Source organism: Hordeum vulgare, chromosome 2H (genome assembly GCF_904849725.1).
Source record: "Hordeum vulgare subsp. vulgare chromosome 2H, MorexV3_pseudomolecules_assembly, whole genome shotgun sequence".
Lineage (NCBI taxonomy): Eukaryota > Viridiplantae > Streptophyta > Magnoliopsida > Poales > Poaceae > Hordeum > Hordeum vulgare.
The window spans coordinates 19060349-19086491 of NC_058519.1; the positions used below are offsets into that span (position 1 = coordinate 19060349).

At 44.8% G+C, this 26143-nt stretch overlaps 2 protein-coding genes across 2 annotated transcripts; one reads left to right on the top strand and one right to left on the bottom strand.

Annotated features, from left to right (window-relative positions):
• Positions 1-17336: 17336 nt before the first annotated feature.
• LOC123429261 (probable cinnamyl alcohol dehydrogenase 6) lies at positions 17337-18729 on the bottom strand. The gene has a single exon (XM_045113318.1). The coding sequence runs from the start codon at positions 18603-18605 to the stop codon at positions 17529-17531; it is 1077 nt and encodes a 358-aa protein (XP_044969253.1). The 5' UTR covers positions 18606-18729; the 3' UTR covers positions 17337-17528.
• A 5787-nt stretch (positions 18730-24516) lies between these two features.
• LOC123429262 (probable cinnamyl alcohol dehydrogenase 6) lies at positions 24517-25922 on the top strand. Its single transcript, XM_045113320.1, has one exon. The coding sequence runs from the start codon at positions 24627-24629 to the stop codon at positions 25701-25703; it is 1077 nt and encodes a 358-aa protein (XP_044969255.1). The 5' UTR covers positions 24517-24626; the 3' UTR covers positions 25704-25922.
• Positions 25923-26143: the final 221 nt, after the last annotated feature.

The window sequence follows — 26143 nt, forward strand, 5'->3', positions numbered from 1 at the left end:
TAAAACCATGGTGATGTGCTAAAAGTTCGCATATGAAATTGGAGGTATTCGTGATACTCAGAAGAATGTCGTGGGCAGGCGCTCGGTGAAATTTCTTGTTATCATGTTAGATAAGTCGCAATCCACAATATCAAGGCACACTGTTTACATAAGGTGTGTTGTTGTATATTTATGTGGAGTCACATATGCTTTGCATTTCAGCTGACATGCCACTTTGGATGATTGTTCCTTATATATGTAACTTCATTTGATTGGGTTTTCTCCAATACGAAACTCAAATAAGCACTTTACAGTTATTGTGCTTCACATTTAGTGATTATTGATGGAAACAATCATTAGACTATAGAAACCATCAAAGGGTACCGAGATCCTTTAGCGCATCTGAATTCCGCATTGTCGACTACACTTGATGTGTATATATACAAGGTAGTGAGCACAAAGCGGACAATTCTTTCGCCTAATAAAAGGTGATTATGGCTATGTAACATCAACTTTTCAGTTCATAGACTACTATTTGTTGAATTAGTTTCATTGACTAGGCTATAATAATAAAAGGAAAATCCCCACGTGGTGTTCCTTAAGGAGATGGTCAAATTACTCAGAAAAGGATTCTAACGAGATTCACTCGTATTTTCCCTCGATTCTCTCTTTTGGACATCTTCAGTTAGTAATTGAGTTCTCCAATGTGCAACTAATGGTGGAGACCCTAGCCCAACCGACAATGTCTCGACACGCATGTAACTAGCCAGTAGCATCTGGTATGAGCAATTTACACATCACATTCAGCAAAACTGAGGAGTGGCCAAAAGTATAAAAGGCAATGAAAAATTACCATCTCATGCCATCTAGCCTAAACCATATGGCTTGCACTGCTCTTAACTCGAAATAGGACGGTCTCAACATCCACTAAGAACTAAGTAATTCTCAGATAAAACTATTTCCATAACACTAAACTAGTGTTGCATCTGTGTGATCTTGTCCATCAATCGTACAACTCAAACCCCACGTCATCTTGTGGCAGTACTGTCTATCATCACGTTAGTTCATCTAGACTCACATGACGCTTTGAAATATGTATTCATCCTATCGATGTTGTGGACATCGCAGTGGCTGCGACACGCCTGTCATCGAGCACGTCGTTTCGCAACAAGCAGACCAAAGACTGCCTAATGGGGAATTTCCGGTTGCAACGGGTGCATCGGTGTATGTATTTTATGATATAAAGGATGAATGTAAGATACATGTACTCAAGCATAAATAACGACTGAATAAACACAATATGGTAATGTTTAGAGGGGGTGCTATCGTTCCCTTACCTAACATAAGGTGGGAAGTGGTCCACCACAGAGCCAACCCTAGCATTATAGAGGCCTTGGTGCGAACTAGGTAAAATGGACCTAACAACTACACAACAAAAGTAATAGGAATACATGCATTGGTACATATCGGATATCATGAAAATTATTATAAACGCATAAACATCCAGAATATAATTTTGATACGGTCTTAATACACCATGTGTATGTAATTATATGATGCAAATGATGATTATAAGATGGACACAGTGACTCGCACTAGGCAGAGTTGATGAGTTAATCATGTTGTGTAGGGTCGAGGGTAGAGGAGATGACTCATAAGGATGCATGGGGTTTGACCGGCTTAAAACTATGGCGTTGTGCTCAAAGTATGCAAAATAAATTGGAATTATCTATAATACTCTAAAGAATGCCGTGGGTGTGCACTAGGTGAAATAGTTTGTTATGGTTCTACATAACTCACAATCCGCAATATCGCGAGGCATATTGTTTACTCTAGGTGTGTAGTGGGGGGGCAAGAATTCACATGGATCTCGGGCATCATCCGACATGCACTCTTCAGATATGTTTTTGTTTTCACCTGATGATGCCTTGATCCTTAATCATTGCCCTTTTGTGCATGGATTTTTGTAGCCCATCGTACAAAATGCACAAGTTAAAGAACCGTTCTGCATAAACATATCACCGATCTTTGGTATTTTTAGAACTGGAAGTGCGGAAGAAACAAAAACGTTGGGCAATGGGAGAGGGTGGCTAGCTATATTCCCACATATACTACGAAGATTTATATCGATCGAACCAACGATGTCAAGGATTGAGCTGATCACGTATGTAGTTTCCTTTGTCCATGGGTATATTACTTTCCCGAGATTCGATCATCGGAATCTCCATGCCTAATTCAATCTCGTTAGCGGCAAGTCTCTTTACTCGTTCCGTAATACAAGATCTCGTGACTAACTCCTTAGCCGCATTGCTTGCAAGCTTATTGTAATGTTGTACTACCGAGTGGGTCTCGAGATACCTCTTAGTCATACGGAGTGACAATTCCTAGTCTTGATCCATGCCAACTCCACAGACACCCTGGGAGATACCTGTAGAGCATTTTATAGTCACTCAGTTACGTTATGATGTTTGATACTGATTGGCACTCTCTGGCAATAGCTAGACGAATGCTATCTCGATTGCTCAACAATTAGAAATTGTCTTGCAATGACCCACCAGCGCGTGGGATCGAGGCAGTTTTCGAGGTAGAGTATTCAACCCAAATTTGTTGGTTCGTCGATAGGAAGTGAGAGGATACTCTCAAGTATTAGCAGCTGAATGTGTCAGATTCAACCACACCTGAAAGATTAATATCTGCAAGCAAAGTATCAACAGCAAAGTAGTATGATAACAACGGTGTCAGAAACGACCTGTTGACACGGCAGACTATTTCTAACGGTCGTATCAATGGCGCCAGCCGTTGCCCGTTGACGGAAATTGTCTTTTCCCGTCAACGCCGAGCGAACCAAAATTGTAGCCGGTAGCAGCAGTGTAACGAGTAGTAGCAGTGGCAAGGAACAACGGTAGTGACAGCAGTAGCAAATAGCAACAGTAGCAAGTAACAGCAGTAGCAAGTAGCAACACAGCAAGTAACAGCTGCAGCAACAGTAGCAAGTAACAGCAGCAGAGCAAAACAAGTAACAGCAGCAGTGGGACAAACTCGTAGGCAATGGGTCGGTGATTTGTTTGGATGATATTCATCATGCAACAGTTATAACACGGAGAGATATGTGGCTAGCTCCCGTTCGTCAATGTGAAGTAGCCATGCATTCCGTGTGTCGTCATACGTGCTTATGGAAAAGAACTTGCATGACATCTATTGTCCATCCCTCCCGTGGCAGCGAGGTCCAAAAGGAAACTACGGGATATTAAGGTTCTGTTGGAAATATGCCCTAGAGGCAATAATAAATTAGTTATTATTATATTTCTTTGTTCATGATAATCGTTTATTATCCATGCTATAATTGTATTGATTGGAAACACAGTGCATGTGTGGATACATAGACAAAACACTGTCCCTAGTAAGCCTCTAGTTGACTAGCTCGTTGATCAAAGATGGTCAAGGTTTCCTGACCATAGGCAAGTGTTGTCACTTGATAACGGGATCACATCATTAGGAGAATCATGTGATGGACTAGACCCAAACTAATAGACGTAGCATGTTGATCGTGTCATTTTGTTGCTACTGTTTTCTGCGTGTCAAGTATTTGTTCCTATGACCATGAGATCATATAACTCACTGACACCGGAGGAATGCTTTGTGTGTATCAAACGTCGCAACGTAACTGGGTGACTATAAAGATGCTCTACAGGTATCTCCGAAGGTGTTCGTTGAGTTAGTATGGATCGAGACTGGGATTTGTCACTCCGTGTGACGGAGAGGTATCTCCGGGCCCACTCGGTAATACAACATCACACACAAGCCTTGCAAGCAATGTGACTTAGTGTAAGTTGCGGGATCTTGTATTACGGAACGAGTAAAGAGACTTGCCGGTAAACGAGATTGAAATAGGTATGCGGATACTGACGATCGAATCTCGGGCAAGTAACATACCGAAGGACAAAGGGAATGACATACGGGATTATATGAATCCTTGACACTGAGGTTCAACCGATAAGATCTTCGGAAAATATGTAGGATCCAATATGGGCATCCAGGTCCCGCTATTGGATATTGACCGAGGAGTCACTCGGGTCATGTCTACATAGTTCTCGAACCCACAGGGTCTGCACACTTAAGGTTCGACGTGCTTTTATGCGTATTTGAGTTATATGGTTGGTTACCGACTGTTGTTCGGAGTCCCGGATGAGATCCAGGACGTCACGAGGAGCTCCGGAATGGTCCGAAGGTAAAGATTGATATATAGGAAGTCCTGTTTTGGTCATCGGAAAAGTTTCGGGCTCATCGGTAGTGTACCGGGAGTGCCGGGAGGGGTGCCGGGGACCATCGGAAGGGGTGTCACGCCCCAAGGGGTCTCATGGGCTATGGGAAGAGATAAACCAGCCCCTAGTGGGCTGGAATAAGTTCCCACTAAGGCCCATAAGGTTTGAGAAGGAAAAAACACAAGGTGGAAAGAGTTTCCAAGTGGGAAGGTGGAATCCTACTCCAAGTAGGATTGGAGTAGGACTCCTCCACCTCCAATTTCGGCCAAACCTTGAGGGTTTGAGGCTGCCTCTTCCCTCCCCCTCCCTCCTATATATACTGAGGTATTAGGGCTGATTTGAGACAACTTTTGCCACGGCAGCCCGACCACATACCTCCACGGTGTTTCCTCTAGATCGCGTTTCTGCGGAGCTCGGGCGGAGCCCTGCTGAGGTTAGATCACCACCAACCTCCGGAGCGCCGTCACACTGCCAGAGAACTCATCTACCTCCCCATCTCTCTTGCTCGATCAAGAAGGCCGAGATCATCGTCGAGCTGTACGTGTGCTGAACGCGGAGGTGCCGTTCGTTCGGCACTAGATCGGAGCGGATCGTGGGACGGATCACGGGACGGTTCGTGGGATGGTTCGCGGGGCGGATCGAGGGACGTGAGGACGTTCCATTACATCAACCGCGTTCACTAACGCTTCTGCTGTGCGATCTACGAGGGTACGTAGATCGGAAATCCCCTCCCGTAGATGGACATCACCATGATAGGTCTTTGTGCGCGTAGGAAAATTTTTGTTTCCCATGCGACGTTCCCCAAGAGTGGTACCAGAGCTAGGTTCATGCGTAGATGTCTTCTCGAATAGAACACAAAAGTTTTTGTGGGCGGTGATGTGCGTTTTTCTGCCCTCCTTAGTCTTTTCTTGATTCTGCGGTATTGTTGGATCGAAGCGGCTCGGACCGACATTACTCGTACGCTTACGAGAGACTGGTTTCATCGCTACGAGTAACTCTGTTGCTCAAAGATGACCAGCGAGTGTCGGTTTCTCCAACTTTAGTTGAATCGGATTTGACCGAGGTGGTCCTTGGATGAGGTTAAATAGCAATTCATATATCTCCGTTGTGGTGTTTGCGTAAGTAAGATGCGATCCTACTAGATACCCATGGTCACCACGTAAAACATGCAACAACAATTAGAGGACATCTAACTTGTTTTTGCAGGGTATGCTTGTGATGTGATATGGCCAACGATGTGATGTGATATATTGGATGTATGAGATGATCATGTTGTAATAGTTAATATCGACTTGCACGTCGATGGTACGGCAACCGGCAGGAGCCATAGGGTTGTCTTTAAACTAACGTTTGTGCTTGCAGATGCGTTTACTATATTGCTAGGACGTAGCTTTAGTAGTAATAGCATGAGTAGCATGACAACCCCAATGGCGACACGTTGATGGAGATCGTGATGATGGAGATCATGGTGTGACGCCGGTGACAAGAAGATCGTGCCGGTGCTTTGTGATGGAGACAAGAAGCACATGATGATGGCCATATCATGTCACTTATGAATTGCATGTGATGTTAATCCTTTATGCACCTTATCTTGCTTAGAACGACGGTAGCATTATGAGGTTATCTCTCACTAAAATTTCAAGACGAAATTGTGTTCTCCCCGACTGTGCACCGTTGCGACAGTTCTTCGTTTCGAGACACCACGTGATCATCGGGTGTGATAGACTCAACGTTCACATACAACGGGTGCAAAACAGTTGCACACGCGGAACACTCGGGTTAAGCTTGACGAGCCTAGCATGTGCGGACATGGCCTCGGAACACATGATACCGAAAGGTCGAGCATGAATCATATAATTGATATGATTAGCATAGAGATGCTTACCACTGAAACTATTCTCGACTCACGTGATGATCGGACTGGAGATAGTGGATTTGGATCATGTACCACTCAAATGACTAGAGAGATGTAGTTTTTGAGTGGAGTTCTTAAGTAATATGATTAATTGAACTAATTGTCATGAACATAGTCTAATGGTCTTTGCGAATTACGGTGTAGCTTGCGCTATAGCTCTACTGTTTTTATATGTTCCTAGAGAAAATTTAGTTGAAAGTTGATAGTAGCAAACTTTGCAGACTGAGTCTGTAAAACCGAGGATTGTCCTCGTTGCTGCGCAGAAGGCTTATGTCCTTAATGCACCACTCGGTGTGCTACACCTCGAGCGTCGTCTATAGATGTTGTGAACATCCGACATACACGTTTCTGATGACTACACTATAGTTCAGTACAAAATACTTAATGGCTTAGAAGCAAGGCGCCGAAGACGTTTTGAAACGTCATGGAACATAAGAGATGTTCTAAAGATATGAAATTGTGATTTCATGCTTATGCCCTTGTTAAGAGGTATGAGACCTCCGACAAGATTCTTTGTCCACGAAGTAAAGGAGAAAAGCTCAATCGTTGAGCGTGTGCTCAGATTATCTGAGTACGACAATCGCTTGAATCAAGTGGGAGTTGATCTTCCAGATAAGATAGTGATGGTTCTCCAAAGTCACTGCCACCAAGCTGTGAGAGCTTCGTGATGAACTATAACATATCAAGGATAGATACAATGATCCTTGAGCGATTCGCGATGTTTGACACTGCAAAAGTAGAAATCAAGAAGGAGCATCAATAGTTGATGGTTAGTAAAACCACTAAGTTTCGAGAAAGGCAAGGGCTAGAAGGGATACTTCGTGAAACGGCAAAGCAGTTGCTGCACTAATGAAGAGACCCGAGATTAAACCCAAGCCCGGGACTAAGTGCTTCTGTTATGAGGGGAACGGTCACTGAGGCGAAGCAACTCTAGATACTTGGTAGATAAGAAGGCTGGCAAAATTCGAAAGAAGTATATTTGATATACATGATGTTGATGTGTACTTTACTAGTACTCCTAGTAGCACGAGGGTATTGGATACCGGTTCAGTTGCTAAGTGATTAGTAACACGAAATGAAAGCTACGGCATAAACGGAGACTAGCTAAAGGCGAGGTGACGATACGTATTGGAAGTGTTTCCAAGGTTGATATGATCAAACGTCGCACACTCCCTCTACCATCAGGATTGGTGTTAAACCTAAATAATTGTTATTTGGTGCTTGCGTTAAGCATGAACATGATTGGATCGTGTTTATTGCAACGGTTATTCATTTAAAGAGAATAATGGTTACTCTATTTGCTTGAATAATCACCTTCAATGATTTATTGAATCTCGATTGTAGTGTTACACATGTTCATGATATTGGTGCCAAAAGATACGAGGTAATGATGCTAGTACCACTTACTTGTGGCACTGCCGCTTGAGTCATGTTGGTATAAATTGCATGAAGAGGCTCCATGCTGATGGATCTTTATACTCACTTGATTTTTGAATCACTAGTGACATGCAAATCATACCACATGAGCAAGGCCTTGTTTTCATTGAGATGAAATAAGATAGTAACTTGTTGGAAGTGATACATTTTGATGTATGCAGTCCAATGGGTGCTTAGGCACGCAGTGGATGTCATTATGTTCTTACTTCAATGACGATTTGAGTAGATACAAGAGTATTTACTTAATGAATCACAAGTCTGAAATATTGAAAAGTTCAATTCTGTTTCAGGAGTGAAGTTCGTCGTAACAAGAGGATAAACTGTCTACGATATGATCATTGAAATGAATATCTGAGTTCCAAGTTTTGGTACGCAGTTAAGACGATGTGGAAATTGTTTCGCAGTTCATGCCACCTGGAACATCATAGTGTGATGATGTGTCTGAACGTCATAGCCACGCACTATTTGGTATGGTGCATGCTATGATGTCTAGACAACCGCATTCACTTTAAATAGGGCACCGCGTATTTCCGTTGATATGACACAGTATAGACTGAGGTTTAGAGAAATCTAAACTGTCGTTTCTTGAAAGTTTGGGGCTTCGACACTTATGTGAAAAAGTTTCAGTCTGATAAGCTCGAACCCAAAACGGATAAATGCATCTTCATAGGATATCCAAAATAGTTGGGTACATCTCCTATCTCAGATCCGAAAGCAAAGTGTTTGTTTCTAGAAACGGATCCTTTCTCGAGGAAAGGTTTCTCTCGAAAGAATTGAGTGGGAGGGTTGTGGAACTTGATGAGGTTATTGAACCATTACTTCAAACAGTGTGTAGCAGGGCGCAGGAAGTTGTTCCTGTGGCGCCTACACCAATTGAAGTGAAAGCTGATGATGGTGATCATCGAGCATCGGATCAAGTTACTACAAACCTCGTAGGTTGACAAGGTCACGTACTACTGCAGAGTGGTACGGTAACCCTGTCTTGGAGGTCATGTTGTTGAGCAACAGTGAACCTACGAGTTATGGAGAAAGCAATGGTGGGCCCAGATTCCGACAAATGGCTGGAGGCCATGAAATCCGAGAGAGGATCCATGTATGAAAACAAAGTGTAGACTTTGGAAGAACTACTTGATGGTCATAGGACTATTGAGTAAAGATGGATCTTTAAAAGGAAGACAGACGATGATGGTGATAAGTCACTATTAAGAAAAGCTCGACTTGTCGCAAAGATGTTTCTGACAAGATCAAACAGTTGACTATGATGAGACTTTCTTACTCGTAGCGATCCTAAAAGTCTGTTAGAATTATGTTAGTAGTTGTTGCATTATTTATGAAATATTGTAGATAGTATGTCAAAACATTGTTTCCTCGACGGTTTCCTTGAGCAAACATTGTATGTGATACAACCAGGAGGTTTTGTCGATCCTAAAGATACTAGCAAGCATGCAAGCTCCAGCGATCCTTCAATGGACTGGTGCAAGCATCTCGGAGTTGGAATATACAATTTGATGAGATGATCAAAGATTTTGGGTTTGTACAACGTTTATGAGAAACTTGTATTTCCAAAGAAGTGAGTGGGAGCACTATAGAATTTCTGATAAGTATATGTGGTTGACATATTGTGGATCAAAAGTAATGTAGAATTTCTGTAAAGCATACAAGGTTGTTTGAAAGGAGTTTTCAAAGGAATACCTGGATTGCGCTACTTGAACGTTGAGCATCAAAGATCTATGAAGATAGATCGAAAGCGCTTAATAGAAGTTTCAACAAGATGCATGCCTTGACAAGTTTTTGAAGGAGTTCAAAATAGATCAGCAAAGAAGGAGTTCTTGGTTGCGTTGTGAGGTGTGAATTTGAGTAAGACTCAAAACCCGACCCCGACAGAATAAAGAGAATAGACGAAGGTCGTCTTCTATGCCTTGGTCGTAGAATCTAAAGTATGCCATGCTGGGTACCGCACCTGATGAGTGCCTTGACTCAAAGTCTGTTGAGAGGTACAGAGAGTGATCCATGATTGAATCACTAGCAGCGGTCAAAATTTATCCTTAGTAACTGATGGACCAAGGATTTTTTTCTCGATTATGGAGGTGGTTAAAGATTTCATCGTAAAGGGTTACGTCGATGCAAGCTTTGACACTAATCCGAATAACTATGAGTAGTGAAACGGATTCGTATAGTAGAGTAGATATTTGGAGTATTTCAGAATAGCACATAGTAGCAGCATCTATAAGATGACATAAAGATTTGTAAAGAACACACGGATCTGAAAGTTTGAGAACCGTTGACTAAAACCTCTCTCACGAGCAAGACGTGATGAGACCCCATAACTATATGGGTGTTGGATTCATTGGAATCTCATGGTGATGTGAACTAGATTATTGACTCTAGCGCAAGTGGGAGACTGTTGGAAATATGCCCTAGAGGCAATAATAAATTAGTTATTATTATATTTCTTTGTTCATGATAATCGTTTATTATCCATGCTATAATTGTATTGATTGGAAACACGGTGCATGTGTGGATACATAGACAAAATACTGTCCCTAGTAAGCCTCTAGTTGACTAGCTCGTTGATCAAAGATGGTCAAGGTTTCCTGACCATAGGCAAGTGTTGTCACTTGATGACGGGATCACATCATTAGGAGAATCATGTGATGGACTAGACCCAAACTAATAGACGTAGCATGTTGATCGTGTCATTTTGTTGCTACTGTTTTCTGCGTGTCAAGTATTTGTTCCTATGACCATGAGATCATATAACTCACTGACACCGGAGGAATGCTTTGTGTGTATCAAACGTCGCAACGTAACTGGGTGACTATAAAGATGCTCTACAGGTATCTCCGAAGGTGTTCGTTGAGTTAGTATGGATCGAGACTGGGATTTGTCACTCCGTGTGACGGAGAGGTATCACGGGGCCCACTCGGTAATACAACATCACACACAAGCCTTGCAAGCAATGTGACTTAGTGTAAGTTGCGGGATCTTGTATTACGGAATGAGTAAAGAGACTTGCCGGTAAACGAGATTGAAATAGGTATGCGGATACTGACGATCGAATCTCGGGCAAGTAAAATACCGAAGGACAAAGGGAATGACATACGGGATTATATGAATCCTTGACACTGAGGTTCAACCGATAAGATCTTCGGAAAATATGTAGGATCCAATATGGGCATCCAGGTCCCGCTATTGGATATTGACCGAGGAGTCACTCGGGTCATGTCTACATAGTTCTCGAACCCGCACGGTCTGCACACTTAAGGTTCGACGTGCTTTTATGCGTATTTGAGTTATATGGTTGGTTACCGACTGTTGTTCGGAGTCCCGGATGAGATCCAGGACGTCACGAGGAGCTCCGGAATGGTCCGAAGGTAAAGATTGATATATAGGAAGTCCTGTTTTGGTCACCGGAAAAGTTTCGGGCTCATCGGTAGTGTACCGGGAGTGCCGGGAGGGGTGCCGGGGACCATCGGAAGGGGTGTCACGCCCCAAGGGGTCTCATGGGCTATGGGAAGAGATAAACCAGCCCCTAGTGGGCTGGAATAAGTTCCCACTAAGGCCCATAAGGTTTGAGAAGGAAAAAACACAAGGTGGAAAGAGTTTCCAAGTGGGAAGGTGGAATCCTACTCCAAGTAGGATTGGAGTAGGACTCCTCCACCTCCAATTTCGGCCAAACCTTGAGGGTTTGAGGCTGCCTCTTCCCTCCCCCTCCCTCCTATATATACTGAGGTATTAGGGCTGATTTGAGACAATTTTTGCCACGGCAGCCTGACCACATACCTCCACGGTGTTTCCTCTAGATCGCGTTTCTGCGAAGCTCGGGCGGAGCCCTGCTGAGGTTAGATCACCACCAACCTCCGGAGCGCCGTCACGCTGCCGGAGAACTCATCTACCTCTCCGTCTCTTTTGCTCGATCAAGAAGGCGGAGATCATCGTCGAGCTGTACGTGTGCTGAACGCGGAGGTGCCGTCCGTTCGGCACTAGATCGGAGCGGATCGTGGGACGGATCGCGGGACGGTTCGTGGGACGGTTCGCTGGGCGGATCGAGGGACGTGAGGACGTTCCACTACATCAACCGCGTTCACTAACGCTCCTGTTGTGCGATCTACGACGGTACGTAGATCGGAAATCCCCTCTCGTAGATGGACATCACCATGATAGGTCTTTGTGCGCGTAGGAAAATTTTTGTTTCCCATGCGACGTTCCCCCAACAGGTTCTCCTTTTAATAAAGAACCGGACCAACGCATTAGCATTTGGTGAACACATGAACTCCTCAAACTATGGTCATTACCGGGAGTGGTTCCGGTTATTGTCACTCCGGGGTTGCCGGGTCATAACACATAGTAGGTAACTACAACTTGCAAGATCGGATCTAAAACACACATATATGGTGACAACATAATAATTTCAGATCTGAAATCATGACACTCGGGCCCTAGTGACAAGCATTAAGCATGGCAAAGTAGTAGCAACATTAATCTCAGAACATAGTGGATACTAGGGATCAATCCCCGTCAAAACTAACTCGATTACATGATAGATCTCATCCTACTCATCACCGCCCAGCGAGCCTACGAATAGATTACTCACGAACGATGAAGAGCTTCATGAAATTCGAGAGGGAAGAATGTTGATGATGACGATGGCGACGATTTCCCCTCTCCGGAGCCCAAAACGGACTCCAGATCTTCCCTCCAGATGAAGAACAGGATGTGGCGGCGCCTCCGTATCGCAAACGCGACGAAATCTTATCTTTTTATTTTTTTCTGGGACGAAAGTGAATTTATAGAGCTGAGATTGGGGGCGGCAGAGCCACGTGGGCCCCACAAGCTTGCTAGCCGCCACCAGGGGGTTGCGGCTACAGGGCTTGTGGCCCACTGGCCCATCCCCTCCGGTGGATCTTTGCGCAGGTATTTTTCATATTTTCCAAAAATATTCTCCGTAAATTTTCAGGACGTTTTGAGAACTTTCATTTCTTCACAAAAACAACACCAAGGCAATTCTGCTGAAAACAGCGTCAGTCCAGGTTAGTCCCATTCAAATCATGCAAATTAGAGTCCAAAACAAGGGCAAAAGAGTTTGAAAAAGTAGATACGATGGAGACACATCAGATACACACAAGGCATTCCTTCGGTGTCAGTGGGTTACATGATCTCATGGTCATAGGAAGAGATACATTGACATGCAGAAAAAAAAATAGCAGTGAACCAGATACGATCAGATGATATGCTTAAGGTTTGGGTCTTGTCCATCACATCTTCTTCTAATGATGTGATCTCGTTATCAAATGACAACTCATGTCTATGGCTAGGAAACCTTAGTCATCTTTCATCAACGAGCTAGTCTAGTAGAGGCTTACTAGGGACACTTTATTGTCTATATATCCATATATGTATTCGAGTTTCCTATCAATACAATTATAACATGGATAATAAACAATTATCATGAACAAGGACATATAATAATAATCACTTTATTATTGTCTCTAGGGCATATTTCCAACAGTCACCCTCAACTGATCTCCTTTTGCCTCAATTCCACAATGCAACCTCGCAAAACAAGCTCAATTTGGTGGACATGTCAATCGCCGAGAGAAGATTCGACAATCAACTGTAAAATATTGTGGATATCGGTAATCGCTACCCAAGGAGATGTAGACCCTGGAGAAACCGTAGGGGAAAACACTTGCCTTTTTTCTATGCACGTATAGGCATTTCCATTGACACACAACACAACACAAAGTCTTCCTCTCAAACATCCTCGAGCCTGGAAATCGAAAAACTTATAAGGCACATCTAGTGGGCAATTATGGATGTAAGCATGATCTTATTCGGTGCCAGCATGCGGCAACCAGCCTACACGAAGTCCACATGGGAGTCAAGTTGTGTCGGCCTAGTGGAGTCTTCGGTGTTGTTGCTACTTCAGTTTTTTTTCTCTTATGTTGTTTTTTTGATTTTCTATCATATTTATCTTCATTTCCGTTTTTCTTCGAGATATGGTTTTTATTATTTTTTTCCCTTTGTGATTTTGTTTTCTCTTGGTTTTTCTTTTGTGGTTTTTTATTTTTCTAAGTTTTCCATATTGTAAACATTTTCTAATATAAGGTGAATCTGAATACCCATCGTTCTTTTTTTAAGACACGAAAAACATTTTTTTACTATATGTTGGATGTCTTTTATATGTGATGGACTATTTTTGTAATATAGGATGAACTATTTTTCTGTATTATGAAGTAGTAGGATTTTCTATCATTGCTTGCCACATAATTAGTTAAGGTTTTCGACGGTGTAAAAGTTCTCACTAATTCTGAAAAAAAAACTGAAACAACACACCTATAATATAAGATGATAGAATGAAGCGATTGAGAAAAAGATGATTGTATGTGACCTGGACAAAAATAACAAATGATTCAGTATATATTTATGTCTAGGTGAGCTGAAAATATATATTTTTACCGAGGACACATAAATGCATATTTTCAAAATCCCTTCATTGATTCATCTTATTACATTATAGTGATGCTCCACTATTTATTTTATAATTTTGATAATTTTTAAACCGTTAAAACTTCGCAAGGCTAAACTAGTTCTATGGTAAGCTATGATAGACACAGAATTATCATATTATGAAATTCTTTTAAATACATGGTTAGTTTTATTTATGTAAAGTAAACCTTTTTCAAATATATGGTGAATTGTTTTTAATGCACACTTACTGTTTAAATAAATATATGTTTTAATATTAATTATTATTTTTCAAAATTCCACCAAATTTTTTATTCAAAATGATATACAGAAAACTGAAAACAAAAATGAAAACCCAGCTCAACTGAGCTTGCCCAACTGGACTGGCCAATTTGGATTTTTCCTTCAAGCGTGTTCTCGCGTACTTTTTGACGGGCCTCAAATAAGAGGTCAATCACTCCCTCATAGCGCGAGCAGAACTTTTGTGTGCTGGCGACTCCAGTTGGCCCAACTATATTGTTGCCCATTAACAGGTATTCCTTTTTCCCTAGCTTAAAAAAAAGGTATTCCTTTTTCCCCTTTTACTAATTTAAACCTTGAATCCGCAAAAAACGAAAACCTTGAAGAAAAATAAATTTGATATCACTGATTAATTTAATAAGTAAAGTAGTAATAGTTTATCATAAAAGATATTCTCACATATCAAATAAAAATTATAATTATATAAAATGTTCATTTCATTTTAAAATCTGCTAATATCTTACTCCCTCTGTACCTTAATAATTGTTGTTGGGGAGAACTAGTCTAGTTCTCCCCAACAACAAATATTTAGGAACAGAGGGAGTAGAAAACATATAATATAAAAAAAAGCATGTGTTTCTAAAACATATCCTTGTTTTCTGATATTTCTAAAAGCGATCACACTTTACTTATGTATCATCCGATTTTAATAAGTGTTTTCGCACTTTCTAAGTATATTAATGTGATAAAATAAATATTTTGAAATTGATTTTTGAAAATATTTTTAAAAAAAACTTTGTAGAAGTATTTAGGAACACTAATGGAATATGCTTACGTTTTTTAAAATAATCACTCATTGTAGAAAAATGTTCATGTCAGAAATAAACATGAAAAAAGAAAAGTAATTTGAAACAGAATTAATAATTAAATGAGAAAAAAAATAAAGGTACAAAAGACAATAAAATAAAAGGCCAAAAGAGAATCTACAGAGCTGGCATAAAATGACCCTAAAGAACCAGATCGGAACAAAACCTTACAAAAACATGATCCGGAGGAAAACCACAAAAATCAGAAAGAAAACCTGGCGAGAACAACACGCTAGCCTAATCCTTTTTTTTACATGGTAATACATGTCTCATTCAGAAAGAAAACCTGGCGAGAACGACACACTGGCCTAATCCAGCGAGAACAACTGCAGACGATTGCTAAGTATTCCTTGTACTATGCGAAATATAGCAACGTAAATCCTGGTTTATGCTCATTGCATGGAAAACTCTGAAATCGGTAGAATCACACATCAGTGGTTGCGTTAGGCGGGTCGTTATAGGGGGGGGGTGTGGAATTTACTGGCCAGTTTTTTGTCTCTAGTTTTTAGCATTTCTACTAGTTGTTCTACCATTTTCTATTTTTATTTCGTTTCTATAATTTATTTTGTTCTTCATATTTCTCCATTTTTGTTTTATATATGTTTTTGTTCCACTGTTATATTTAAAATTTATGACTATGTAAAAAACATATGTGAACATTTTCTTTCAAAATATATGAATGCTTTCAAAATTCATAAACATATTTATGTAAACATTTTAAAAATTTTCTAGTACCTTCTAATTTTTATAAGCATTTTATAATTTAGTTAGTTTTAAATCTCCTAAACATTATATATATATATAATTTGCGGTGTATGTTTGCCTCATATCATTCGCTTGGTGCATGGGAGAGGAGCTCCTGACAGTGACACCTCGTAGGGCCCAGAAGTCAAGAGAACACCCTTCTACACCGATGCAATGTGTGTTGGATCTCTATGGCACTATCTATTTAAAGGAAGCATTTTCTTACTATGAATATAGAAAGCATTTTGGACGATAAACGGTATAAAGATGAAACAGAGGAAGCACTTATGACGATAAATCCTACTCCTTCTGTAAACTAATATAAAAGCGTTTAGATAACTACTTTAGTAATCTAAATGCTCTTATATCAGTTTAACGAGGGAGTACAAAGAAGAAACGAAAAAGGAAAACAAGAACACACGCTAAAAATATTAGCCAACAAATTGCATCCTACCAGTATGTCAGAAATTACTCAGCGTACTCAGGCTATACCTACAAGACAACATGTACCGTGTGCCTATTTTTTGATAGAATGTCTTCTATGGTAAGTACAGATATCGATAAGTCATGAAGTTCAGGACCCATCCATATATATTTTGGACCCTGGGGCGGGAAAATCAAATGGAGCCTTGTGGACAAAGAAACCCAAACTAGCGATCGATTCTTTTGATCCGTTGGTGCTAACTAGGTAATGTCTTAGGCTTTTTATTTCCTCTTATTTTCTGGATCTAAGAAAGAAATATCGCAAAACATATACTGTGCTACTACCTGGGCCGGGGCCCCAATCTCCCAGGGGCCCAGGGCGGGCGCCCCGTTGCCCCGGCCTATGGGCTGGCCCTGATGAAGTTTTTAGGAATTTGTTTTTCGATTAGAACTTGTAACCTGATTGGTTGTTTTCCCTTCTCGTAGGTGTTCAGCCTTATTGGTAGAGACTTATTTTGCTAGCCACGTGTTTTATAAGAATGCGCATCAATGCTTGAACAATAAGTGTTCATTTTCCAAAGCATCTTGCAGTGTATATGTCTAATAGAAATTGGGATGCTTCATAAAATTTTCACGTGGTAACAGTGATGCTCGGGATGTAAAGCGGTATCCGATCCGCCCGGCTTTCAAGTCAAAATATCTCGGATTAGTTATAATTTTTATGAGAAGCTCCTCTAGGTGAAATGATGGACAGCACAAAGGTTACTGTCGTCGGTCCGGATTCAAGTCTTCTTATTTCCTATAAAAATAAGAAAGGAGGAGTCTTCTCTCTGTTTTCATTCTTTTAGTTATAATTCCTTTTGTCAGATTCAATTTAGTTTACTTAATGTTATGTTTATACGGGTTTATGCAGGATGTCCATCTATATCCCTAAGTGGTACCCACAGGGATGTGCTACTGGCCTGCTACCTCTCTTTTTTTCTTTTTGCGGGGTCAGCTATCTTGACACGGCTCACAAATTAATCTTTTTCTGAGACTCAATGAGATATTGACATGGTACAATTTAATCGCAGACAAATTAAGAACCCCTGGTGTCGATCACTCTTCCCATACCCTGAAACTGAACTGAGCTGTGAAAATGAAACAGGCACCCATCCTTTCTTTGTGACAGAGCAGCCAGCCAGAATCCAATAGCTAGAGCCTGGAGCCATTCCCGGCGACGTCGACGACGAAGCGGTAGCGCACGTCGTTGCGCGCGAGCCTGGCCAGCGCGTCGTTGATCCCGTCGGTGGAGACGAGCTCGATGTCGGCGGTGATGCCGTGCTCCCCGCACAGGTCCATCATCTCCTGCGTCTCCTTCATGCCCCCAGTCATGCTCCCGCTCACCGTCCTCTTCCCGAAGATGAGCGGGAAGGACGGCAGCTCCACGGGCTTGTCCGGCGCCGCTACCAGCACAAGCTTGCCGTTCACCTTGAGCAGCTCCAGGATGGGCCCCAGCGAGTGCTGCGCCGACACCGTGTCGATCACGTAGTCCAGGCTCCTCGCCATGGCCTGCATCTGCTTCTCGTCGGTGCTGAGGACGAAGTCGTCGGCCTTGAGGCTCTCCCTGGCCTCGCGCTCCTTGGCCGGCGACGTGCTGATGACGGTGACCTTGAGCCCGAAGGCCTTGCCGAACTTGACGGCGACGTGGCCGAGCCCGCCCAGCCCGACCACGCCGAGCCTCCTGCCAGCGTGCAGCATCCCGTGCTGCTTCATGGGGCTGTACACGGTGATCCCGGCGCACAGCAGCGGCGCGGCGGCGTCCAGCGGGAGGGTGTCCGGGATGCGCACGAGGAAGCGCTTGTGCGCGACGAGCATGTTGGAGTAGCCGCCGTAGGTGACGCTGCCGTCCCAGAAGATGCCGTTGTAGGTGAGGGCGACCTTGTCGCAGTAGTTCTCCTCGGAGCGGCGGCAGTGGTCGCAGTCGAGGCAGGAGGCGGCGATGCAGCCCACGCCGACGCGGTCGCCGGGCCTGAAGCCGGAGACGTTGGAGCCGACCTTGGTGACGACGCCGGTGATCTCGTGGCCGGGCACGACGGGGTACATGGTGATGCCCCAGTCGTTGTTGATGAAGTGGAGGTCGGTGTGGCACATGCCGCAGTAGTGCACCTTGATGGTGACGTCGTCCACGCCGTTCTCACGGCGCTTGAAGGCGAAGGGCACCACCTTGCCGGAGGCCTCCATGGCCGCCCACCCGCTCGCGGCCTGCGTGTGGTTCGGGGTAACCTCCATCGCACAAAACCTGACGGACCTCTAGCTCTTTCTCGGCGCCGGAGCCTACACCGTTCGCGTGTAGGAGTATCCGTGAGTGTGTGAGATAGTGAAAGATTCTTGCTGTCTTTGTGGTGCTGGTTGCGCTGTGTGTTGTGCATCTCAGCAGCTCTACCCACGGCTACTTATAGTGCGCTTGAGCTTGACGCGGTTGGTCCCAGTAACTCAGTGTGGTCTACTCTGATTTTTTTGTAAAGTCTTGCTTTGGAGGTTAGGTTAATTTCGGCTAAGTAGTTAAAACTTAAAAGGGGTGATTGCACTTGACCTGCCAGGGCCGTCACATATAATCATTGAACACTTGGTCGTGTTGGACGTGTTCGTTAACAAACTTGACAGTTTTGTTGATCAACACATATAGTTCATTACTTCATTTCGTTAGGTAAAATTTTATAGAAAAAAAGAGGCTCAAAGAACATTTTATCTTATATTTATGAAGAAAAACAATAGCCTTAGCACGACGGTTTTTCGAGTGTCTAATACAACAAGATCTGACCTGCTCCAGTAAGAGAGGGGCGGTGATAGTGACACGCCTTCGGCTCGCTCCAATGCTTTTAGGGGGTCTACAAACATAGATGTGATTTTTATTATTTCTCATGTTCTTTATAATGTATGATGTTTGATGAATATAATAGATCAAAAAATAAAATAAAAATGAAATACAATGAAAATCATACTCTTTTTCTTGGACTGTTTGTCGCATGTGAAAGCATGAAATTTGGACCGAGCAAACAATAAAGGGAAGAGACACCTGCAAACATCCTCACTGTACAAGGTTAGACTGCAATAGCCACATGTCGCAAATAATTAGATCAAATATCCGCAGAAAGAACATCTGACAAAGAAACCACCATGCGTTTCAATTCTTCGACATCAATCTAGGGGGGAGGGGGTTGAAAATTCAGACTATGCCGCAAAACAAACCGAGAGAAGAGGTGAAAGTTGTTGCAACAAAATTCAGCCAACTGATGCCCATAGTGGAGACAAAAAGTAACCAAACCCGAAGATAGCTAACGGGTCTTGCAAACTTACCCTCACTAGCCCTTTGTTGGCATCAACTGAAAAGTTCAAGTGGTTCGTGAGTAAAGATGTAAAAGAAAATCTTGTTCAAAGATGTCGTCTGTGTTAGGAAGAGCTTGGAGAGATTTTGTTGAAACGCGACATCGTCACCACCACCTCGTTAAAGAACCATTTTTTTTAGAAAAACAATGACTTGCAAAAACTGAAAACCACGAGGGCATGGGTGATGGGTCCTCACTCGTCTAGACCCCGACGAAGTCGCCAGACAACAAAGAGAAGGGAAAGATAAAGGGCAGTTTGGTAAAAATATCACAATTTAGCCATAGAGAATTATTATGTTATTTTCTTTGTTTTTAAATATAAGTCTTTCTTTAAAGTAAAACTTATATTTAAAAACAAAGGAAGTATTTTGCAGAAATGCTACGTTCAGGGTGCCTGTTCACGCATACACCGGGACAATGCCAAAAGGAACCAGTACCTGAGTATACAGTATGGCGATATGGTAGTATGGTACATGACGAATCCACTAAAACAACACCCCACGCCGATTTGTCGTTCGAGTGGATCCAAATCCTGGCGAGAGGATCATCGTGCCTGCTGGTCGGCTCGACGCGCAAGCAGCAGTATACCACAAGATTTGGATTTTTCTTGGCATCCTTGGCATTTATCTATGTAAGAATCTTGAATCCGACCGATCAGACACGTGATGCGTCCGTCAGAAATTTGTACATGCACCGAAATGACAGAGAAGAAAAGACGAACGATCGCGTAAAATTACTGTGCACCTACCGCAGGATTTCAATCAGCCACAGCAGCACGCGCGTTCATGGCCGGGCCAGAAAACAAATGGTCCTGTACTTTAAATTTCTTTTTGACGGTTGTACTTTAAATATTACTCCCTCCTTAACACATACACACACACACACACAAACACCCCCTCCCCCGCCCCTTAAAGTTAGGAAGAGCATCTACAGCCCTGACCACTCGAACCCTCCTCAAATGTTGAGACTGGCCATTCGGTCATTGACCGGTCATAAAAATTCAATTCAGAAGGGCCTCTCAAACCGGCCTGAAACGTCCGGGCTGACCGGCATCATCCATTTCCAGCTCAAATATGCGGAGGATATGGAGAAGCCCGGGCATGCCCATCTAGCCCGCACTAGCCCGCATATATTCTTCCTCATTCGTTGGCCGGATCAAACCCTAACCACTTCATTCCACTCCAATACACTCCCATCTGTCACCCACCTCACCTCCGGCGATCTTCGACCTTCTCTGGCATGGCCTCCAGCGGACCCTATTCCGATCAGTCCAAATCCATCGACTGGGGGATCGTCCCGTGCGGAGTGAAGGAGGCAATGATGGTTCACATTGCACTTCGCCACTCCCACGAGGACAACGCCCGACTAACGGGAGGATCTGTCCGTCGCGACTCCATAGCGTCCGTTCAAAGGGCGCTCGGTTTCTCTGGGGCGGGATCATGCATGTCCCGACGGGCGGATCCATCGACTGGACCCACGGACTTCGAGTCCCACCAGGAACGAGCTGCCCGTCGTTGGAAGGAGAGGATAAGGACCGTCGAGGCCTATCTCGCAGAGGAAATGACGGAGGCGGAGGCGGTTGATGCAGCGGAGCGGGCGACTACAGAGGAGGAAGCCATACGCGTCCGCATTTTAAAGAAACGACACCGGCATAACACGCACGCCCTCGCCCGTGAGCAGAATCAGGCGGTCCGTAAAATAGCCGGACAACCACCAGAGGAGAAGGAGGTGAGCGACGGCGAGGACAACTCCGGCGACGAGCAGATCCGGCTTGATCCGTACTGCGTCTTCAACCGATACTTCCATGATAATGACGGCAAGGGCACTCGGAAGGGCAAGGGCTGCTGTGGATGATCTTCACCATATTCAAACATGTCAAATTTTAATAGTTTGTTGCCATGTTAATAGTGATGAAGTAGCGTCACGTCGTAGTTACATGAGTTTGTATGAATTTAAGATATAAGATTTGAGATGTCCGGATTTATAATGCATTATTTAAGACGTGATCGATTGATGTTTACGGACGCGTCCGGACGGTCGTTTGAGGGTCCGAACGTAGATGTTCTAAACTTAGTAGTACAAGCGTGTGATTGTTCCGGGTAATTTCAGTTCGAGCGTCACCGCTGTTGGCCTTCCGCAAAGCGGTTTTCTTTACGACGAGAAACACCACTGACGTGACGGCGTGGGGAACTGGGGATTCGGTCGGTCAGTCGTCAGACGAAAAACACAGCGCGTTCGCCCGTGATTTCCCGGAAAAACCACACGTGGTTGCTCCGCAACGGGAAGTGACAATGACCGGCGATCGGCGATCGCCGGGAAGAGCGTGTGAAATTCAGGTGAAACCGATGATGGGTTGCCACGGGGAAGGTACGGGAGACTTTGCCATGTGAAGAAGCGTGACCGGACAACAACCACTCGACCCGTGGGAAAGGGAGGCTGGCAGACCGAGCTTGACCCTGGAACGACCGCGGGCTCGTGCGTCCAGTTGAGTTCACGGGCGTGCCTCCGGGTACGTGGTTTCAGTTCCGGTCGGTCTTTAATTAGCTGTGTTGGGTTTTTCAGACTGACAGGGATCGATGACTACGTGGTAGTAGATTAGAGTGAATGATATACATCTGAACTTGAAGAGAGAAATAACAACTTATAATTCGGAGTATCACTTTTCAGACATGTGCCCCACCGGACTGTCACTTCACGTTTTCTCCCGCAGAACTTGCTATCAAGTGGGTTCTATGTTTTGGCTAAAAACCTATCGCTTTTGGTTAGAGCATCTACAGGACCCCTAAATGACCCTTCATACGATTATGGATATTTTCGGTTAGTGATCGGATAAAAGAGAGAAGAAAAAAATGATCGAACCGAACCCCTCGTATCATTCATATACGTCCGGACTGTCCATAAACCCCTCATATCCATCTCAAATATGAAAAGATATGGAGAGGATATGAGGGCTCACGGACGCGTCCGTGCGCGTCCGGTCAGTCCGTCACATAGGACGCGGTCCCACTCCGGATCACCTTATTCTTTTCTGTATTCATTCTTTTTTTTCTCTCTCTTCCTCTCCACCAATTACGTGTAAGTAATCGAACATATGAGAAAGAAAATGAGAAGTGTGACTATACGAACGGACAAATAGGGGACACGTCCGGTCACTGATCGAGCGCGTCCGCAGACGTTTAGGAGATTATATTTACAATATGCGGCTGTGGTTTAAGCTGGACTATGAGAGGCCAGGCCCATCCGCCAGGGCTGACCAGACACAAAATGTCAACTTCGTTAGTTTTAACAGTTATATTTGTCGTTATAACAGGTGGGCCACATGTCAGCATCACCCCTTTTCTCTCTTAATTTCGAGCTCGCGGTTCCTTCGAACGTTGCGGGCGGTGAGTGCCAACCTGATCCTTCGAACGTTGCGGGCGGCGAGTGCCAACCTGATCCTTCGAACGTTCAGGGCAGCTGTGGCTTATTAGGGTCTAGGTTGATCACGCTTGAGGGCGCGTCCAACAACGGCTCTGACTCCGAGCATGCCCCGTTCTCCTGCCTCGGTGACGGCCGAGAAGGGTATTACTGCCGAGGCACTCGCCCAAACCAAAACCCCCCGCTCCACTATTCTTGTGCTTCACCCCTACAGCCCATCCGTCGAAGCCCGCTAGAACCACCATCACCAAGCACCATTGACATTGTTCCTCATGGCTCGACGCAACGATCAGAAGAGAAGGAGCCACCCTGTTGACTAGTGGAGAGACGGGGACTGTGCTGGTGGTTGGTCAACAATTGGAGAGAGGGGGGTTGGGGACTTAGGTGTGTTGGGCTTCCATGTTGAGCATGTTGTGTGTGTGGTTTGGGTGACGCGTGTTGCGTCAGGCGGGAGGAGGCTTGCAAGTCGGTCGCCGCCTGCGGCGCGAGGCACGATCGAGGTGCATCTCGTCGAGGGGAGACTACATTGTTTTTTTACTCAGAATGGCATGTGGGTCCCAATATCATATCGATGCAACATAACGGGTTGATTTTTTCCACGTCGGCCCTAGCAAGTGGGGTTGGTGCGTCTCGCATCATCGAAGGACGTATAAAGGCAAAAATGCTAGACTTACGAATTTGTTTTAAAAAAAAGACGTGTCTCCAGCGGATCTCGCATGATTCGGTCGGTGTTTGTTTTTGATGGATTTACATAAATTATGTCTTGGTTTGTCTGTGCTCATGCGTTTACAAGTTAAGTGTCTCTTATATATATTTTTACCTAACCAAATGAATTATTATGTGTTGATCAACAAAACTGCCAAGTTTGTTAACGAACACGTCTAACATGACAAGTGTTCAATGATTATGGCCCTGTTTCTTTAAAAAGTCCTAGGACTTTTTTTAGTCCCAATTAAAAAGTCTCTAGTCCCTTTTTGTTTTTTTTAAAGACTAAACATGGACTAGAGGTCATTAAATGACATGCAAAAAGACCATGCTTCCCCTAGTAATATAATAGAAGTTATTAAATGACATGCTAAAAGTAGGGGCATTGTTTAGTCCCTAAAAGTCTCTAGTAATATACTAAAAGTAGTCCCAAATACTCCTTTTTAGTCCCTAAAAGCCCCTCATGTTTCTTTCACATGGGACTAAAAGAGACTTTTTTTAGTCCCCGCACCAAAAAAATCCCTGAAAAGAAACACCCCCTATATTTGACGGCCCTAGCAGGTCAAGTGCAACCACCCCTTTTAACTACTTTACAAACGATCAGAGTAGACCACACTGAGTTACTGAGACCAGCCGCGTCAAGCTCAAGCGCACTATAAGTAGCCGTGGGTGGAGCTGAGATAGATGCAGCAATCACAACCAGGAAGCACCACACGCATCAAGAATCTCTCTCTGTCTCTCGCCCACAGAGCCACCCACGGGCCGGCCGTGAGAAAGAAAGAGGTCAGTCACGCTTTGTGCGATGGAGGTTACCCCGAACCACACGCAGGCCGCGAGCGGGTGGGCGGCCATGGAGGCGTCCGGCAAGGTGGTGCCCTTCGCCTTCAAGCGCCGTGAGAACGGCGTGGACGACGTCACCATCAAGGTGCACTACTGCGGCATGTGCCACACCGACCTCCACTTCATCAACAACGACTGGGGCATCACCATGTACCCCGTCGTGCCCGGCCACGAGATCACCGGCGTCGTCACCAAGGTCGGCTCCGACGTCTCCGGCTTCAGGCCCGGCGACCGCGTCGGCGTGGGCTGCATCGCCGCCTCCTGCCTCGACTGCGACCACTGCCGCCGCTCCGAGGAGAACTACTGCGACAAGGTCGCCCTCACCTACAACGGCATCTTCTGGGACGGCAGCGTCACCTACGGCGGCTACTCCAACATGCTCGTCGCGCACAAGCGCTTCCTCGTGCGCATCCCGGACGCCCTCCCGCTGGACGCCGCCGCGCCGCTGCTGTGCGCCGGGATCACCGTGTACAGCCCCATGAAGCAGCACGGGATGCTGCACGCTGGCAGGAGGCTCGGCGTGGTCGGGCTGGGCGGGCTGGGCCACGTCGCCGTCAAGTTCGGCAAGGCCTTCGGGCTCAAGGTCACCGTCATCAGCACGTCGCCGGCCAAGGAGCGCGAGGCCAGGGAGAGCCTCAAGGCCGACGACTTCGTCCTCAGCACCGACGACAAGCAGATGCAGGCCATGGCGAGGAGCCTGGACTACGTGATCGACACGGTGTCGACGCAGCACTCGCTGGGGCCCATCCTGGAGCTGCTCAAGGTGAACGGCAAGCTGGTGCTGGTGGCGGCGCCGGACAAGCCCGTGGAGCTGCCGTCCTTCCCGCTCATCTTCGGGAAGAGGACGGTGAGCGGGAGCATGACTGGGGGCATGAAGGAGACGCAGGAGATGATGGACCTGTGCGGGGAGCACGGCATCACCGCCGACATCGAGCTCGTCTCCACCGACGGGATCAACGACGCGCTGGCCAGGCTCGCGCGCAACGACGTGCGCTACCGCTTCGTCGTCGACGTCGCCGGGAATGGCTCCAGGCTCTAGTTACCATTCCGTCCGTCTACACGGTGTGGCGTACGGGGGGTGACCGAGTACGTATACGAACACCTTCAGTATACGAAGGGTGATGGGTTTATTTATTTATTTTCTTTTGCGGGGTGGTGATCGTTCGTATGATGGGTTCTTATTAATTTGTCAAGTATGCAAAAAAGTCCAACACCAAGATGTATAGTTGGGGTAACAAATGGAGTACTATTTTTGACACCATCGCTGTTCCCTTCGAAGCTAAGATGATAAACACCCTAGAAACAATCCACACGCATGGATCCGCGACACCCCAACATCGATGATCAAAGTTGTCGGCGGAAGGGAACCGTTGAAGGGCGGCGCTGAAAGATTGTCCCCCGTGAAAAGAAATTGATGGAAGTTGAATCCATCAACTCTCATTTCCCTTTCTATGCTTAAACTCACACTAGTACATTTAT

Excerpts from the sequence above, each read along its gene's own strand:
- LOC123429261 (XM_045113318.1), bottom strand. The coding sequence starts at position 18,605 with ATGGAGGTTACCCCGAACCACACGCAGGCCGCGAGCGGGTGGGCGGCC.
- LOC123429262 (XM_045113320.1), top strand. The coding sequence starts at position 24,627 with ATGGAGGTTACCCCGAACCACACGCAGGCCGCGAGCGGGTGGGCGGCC.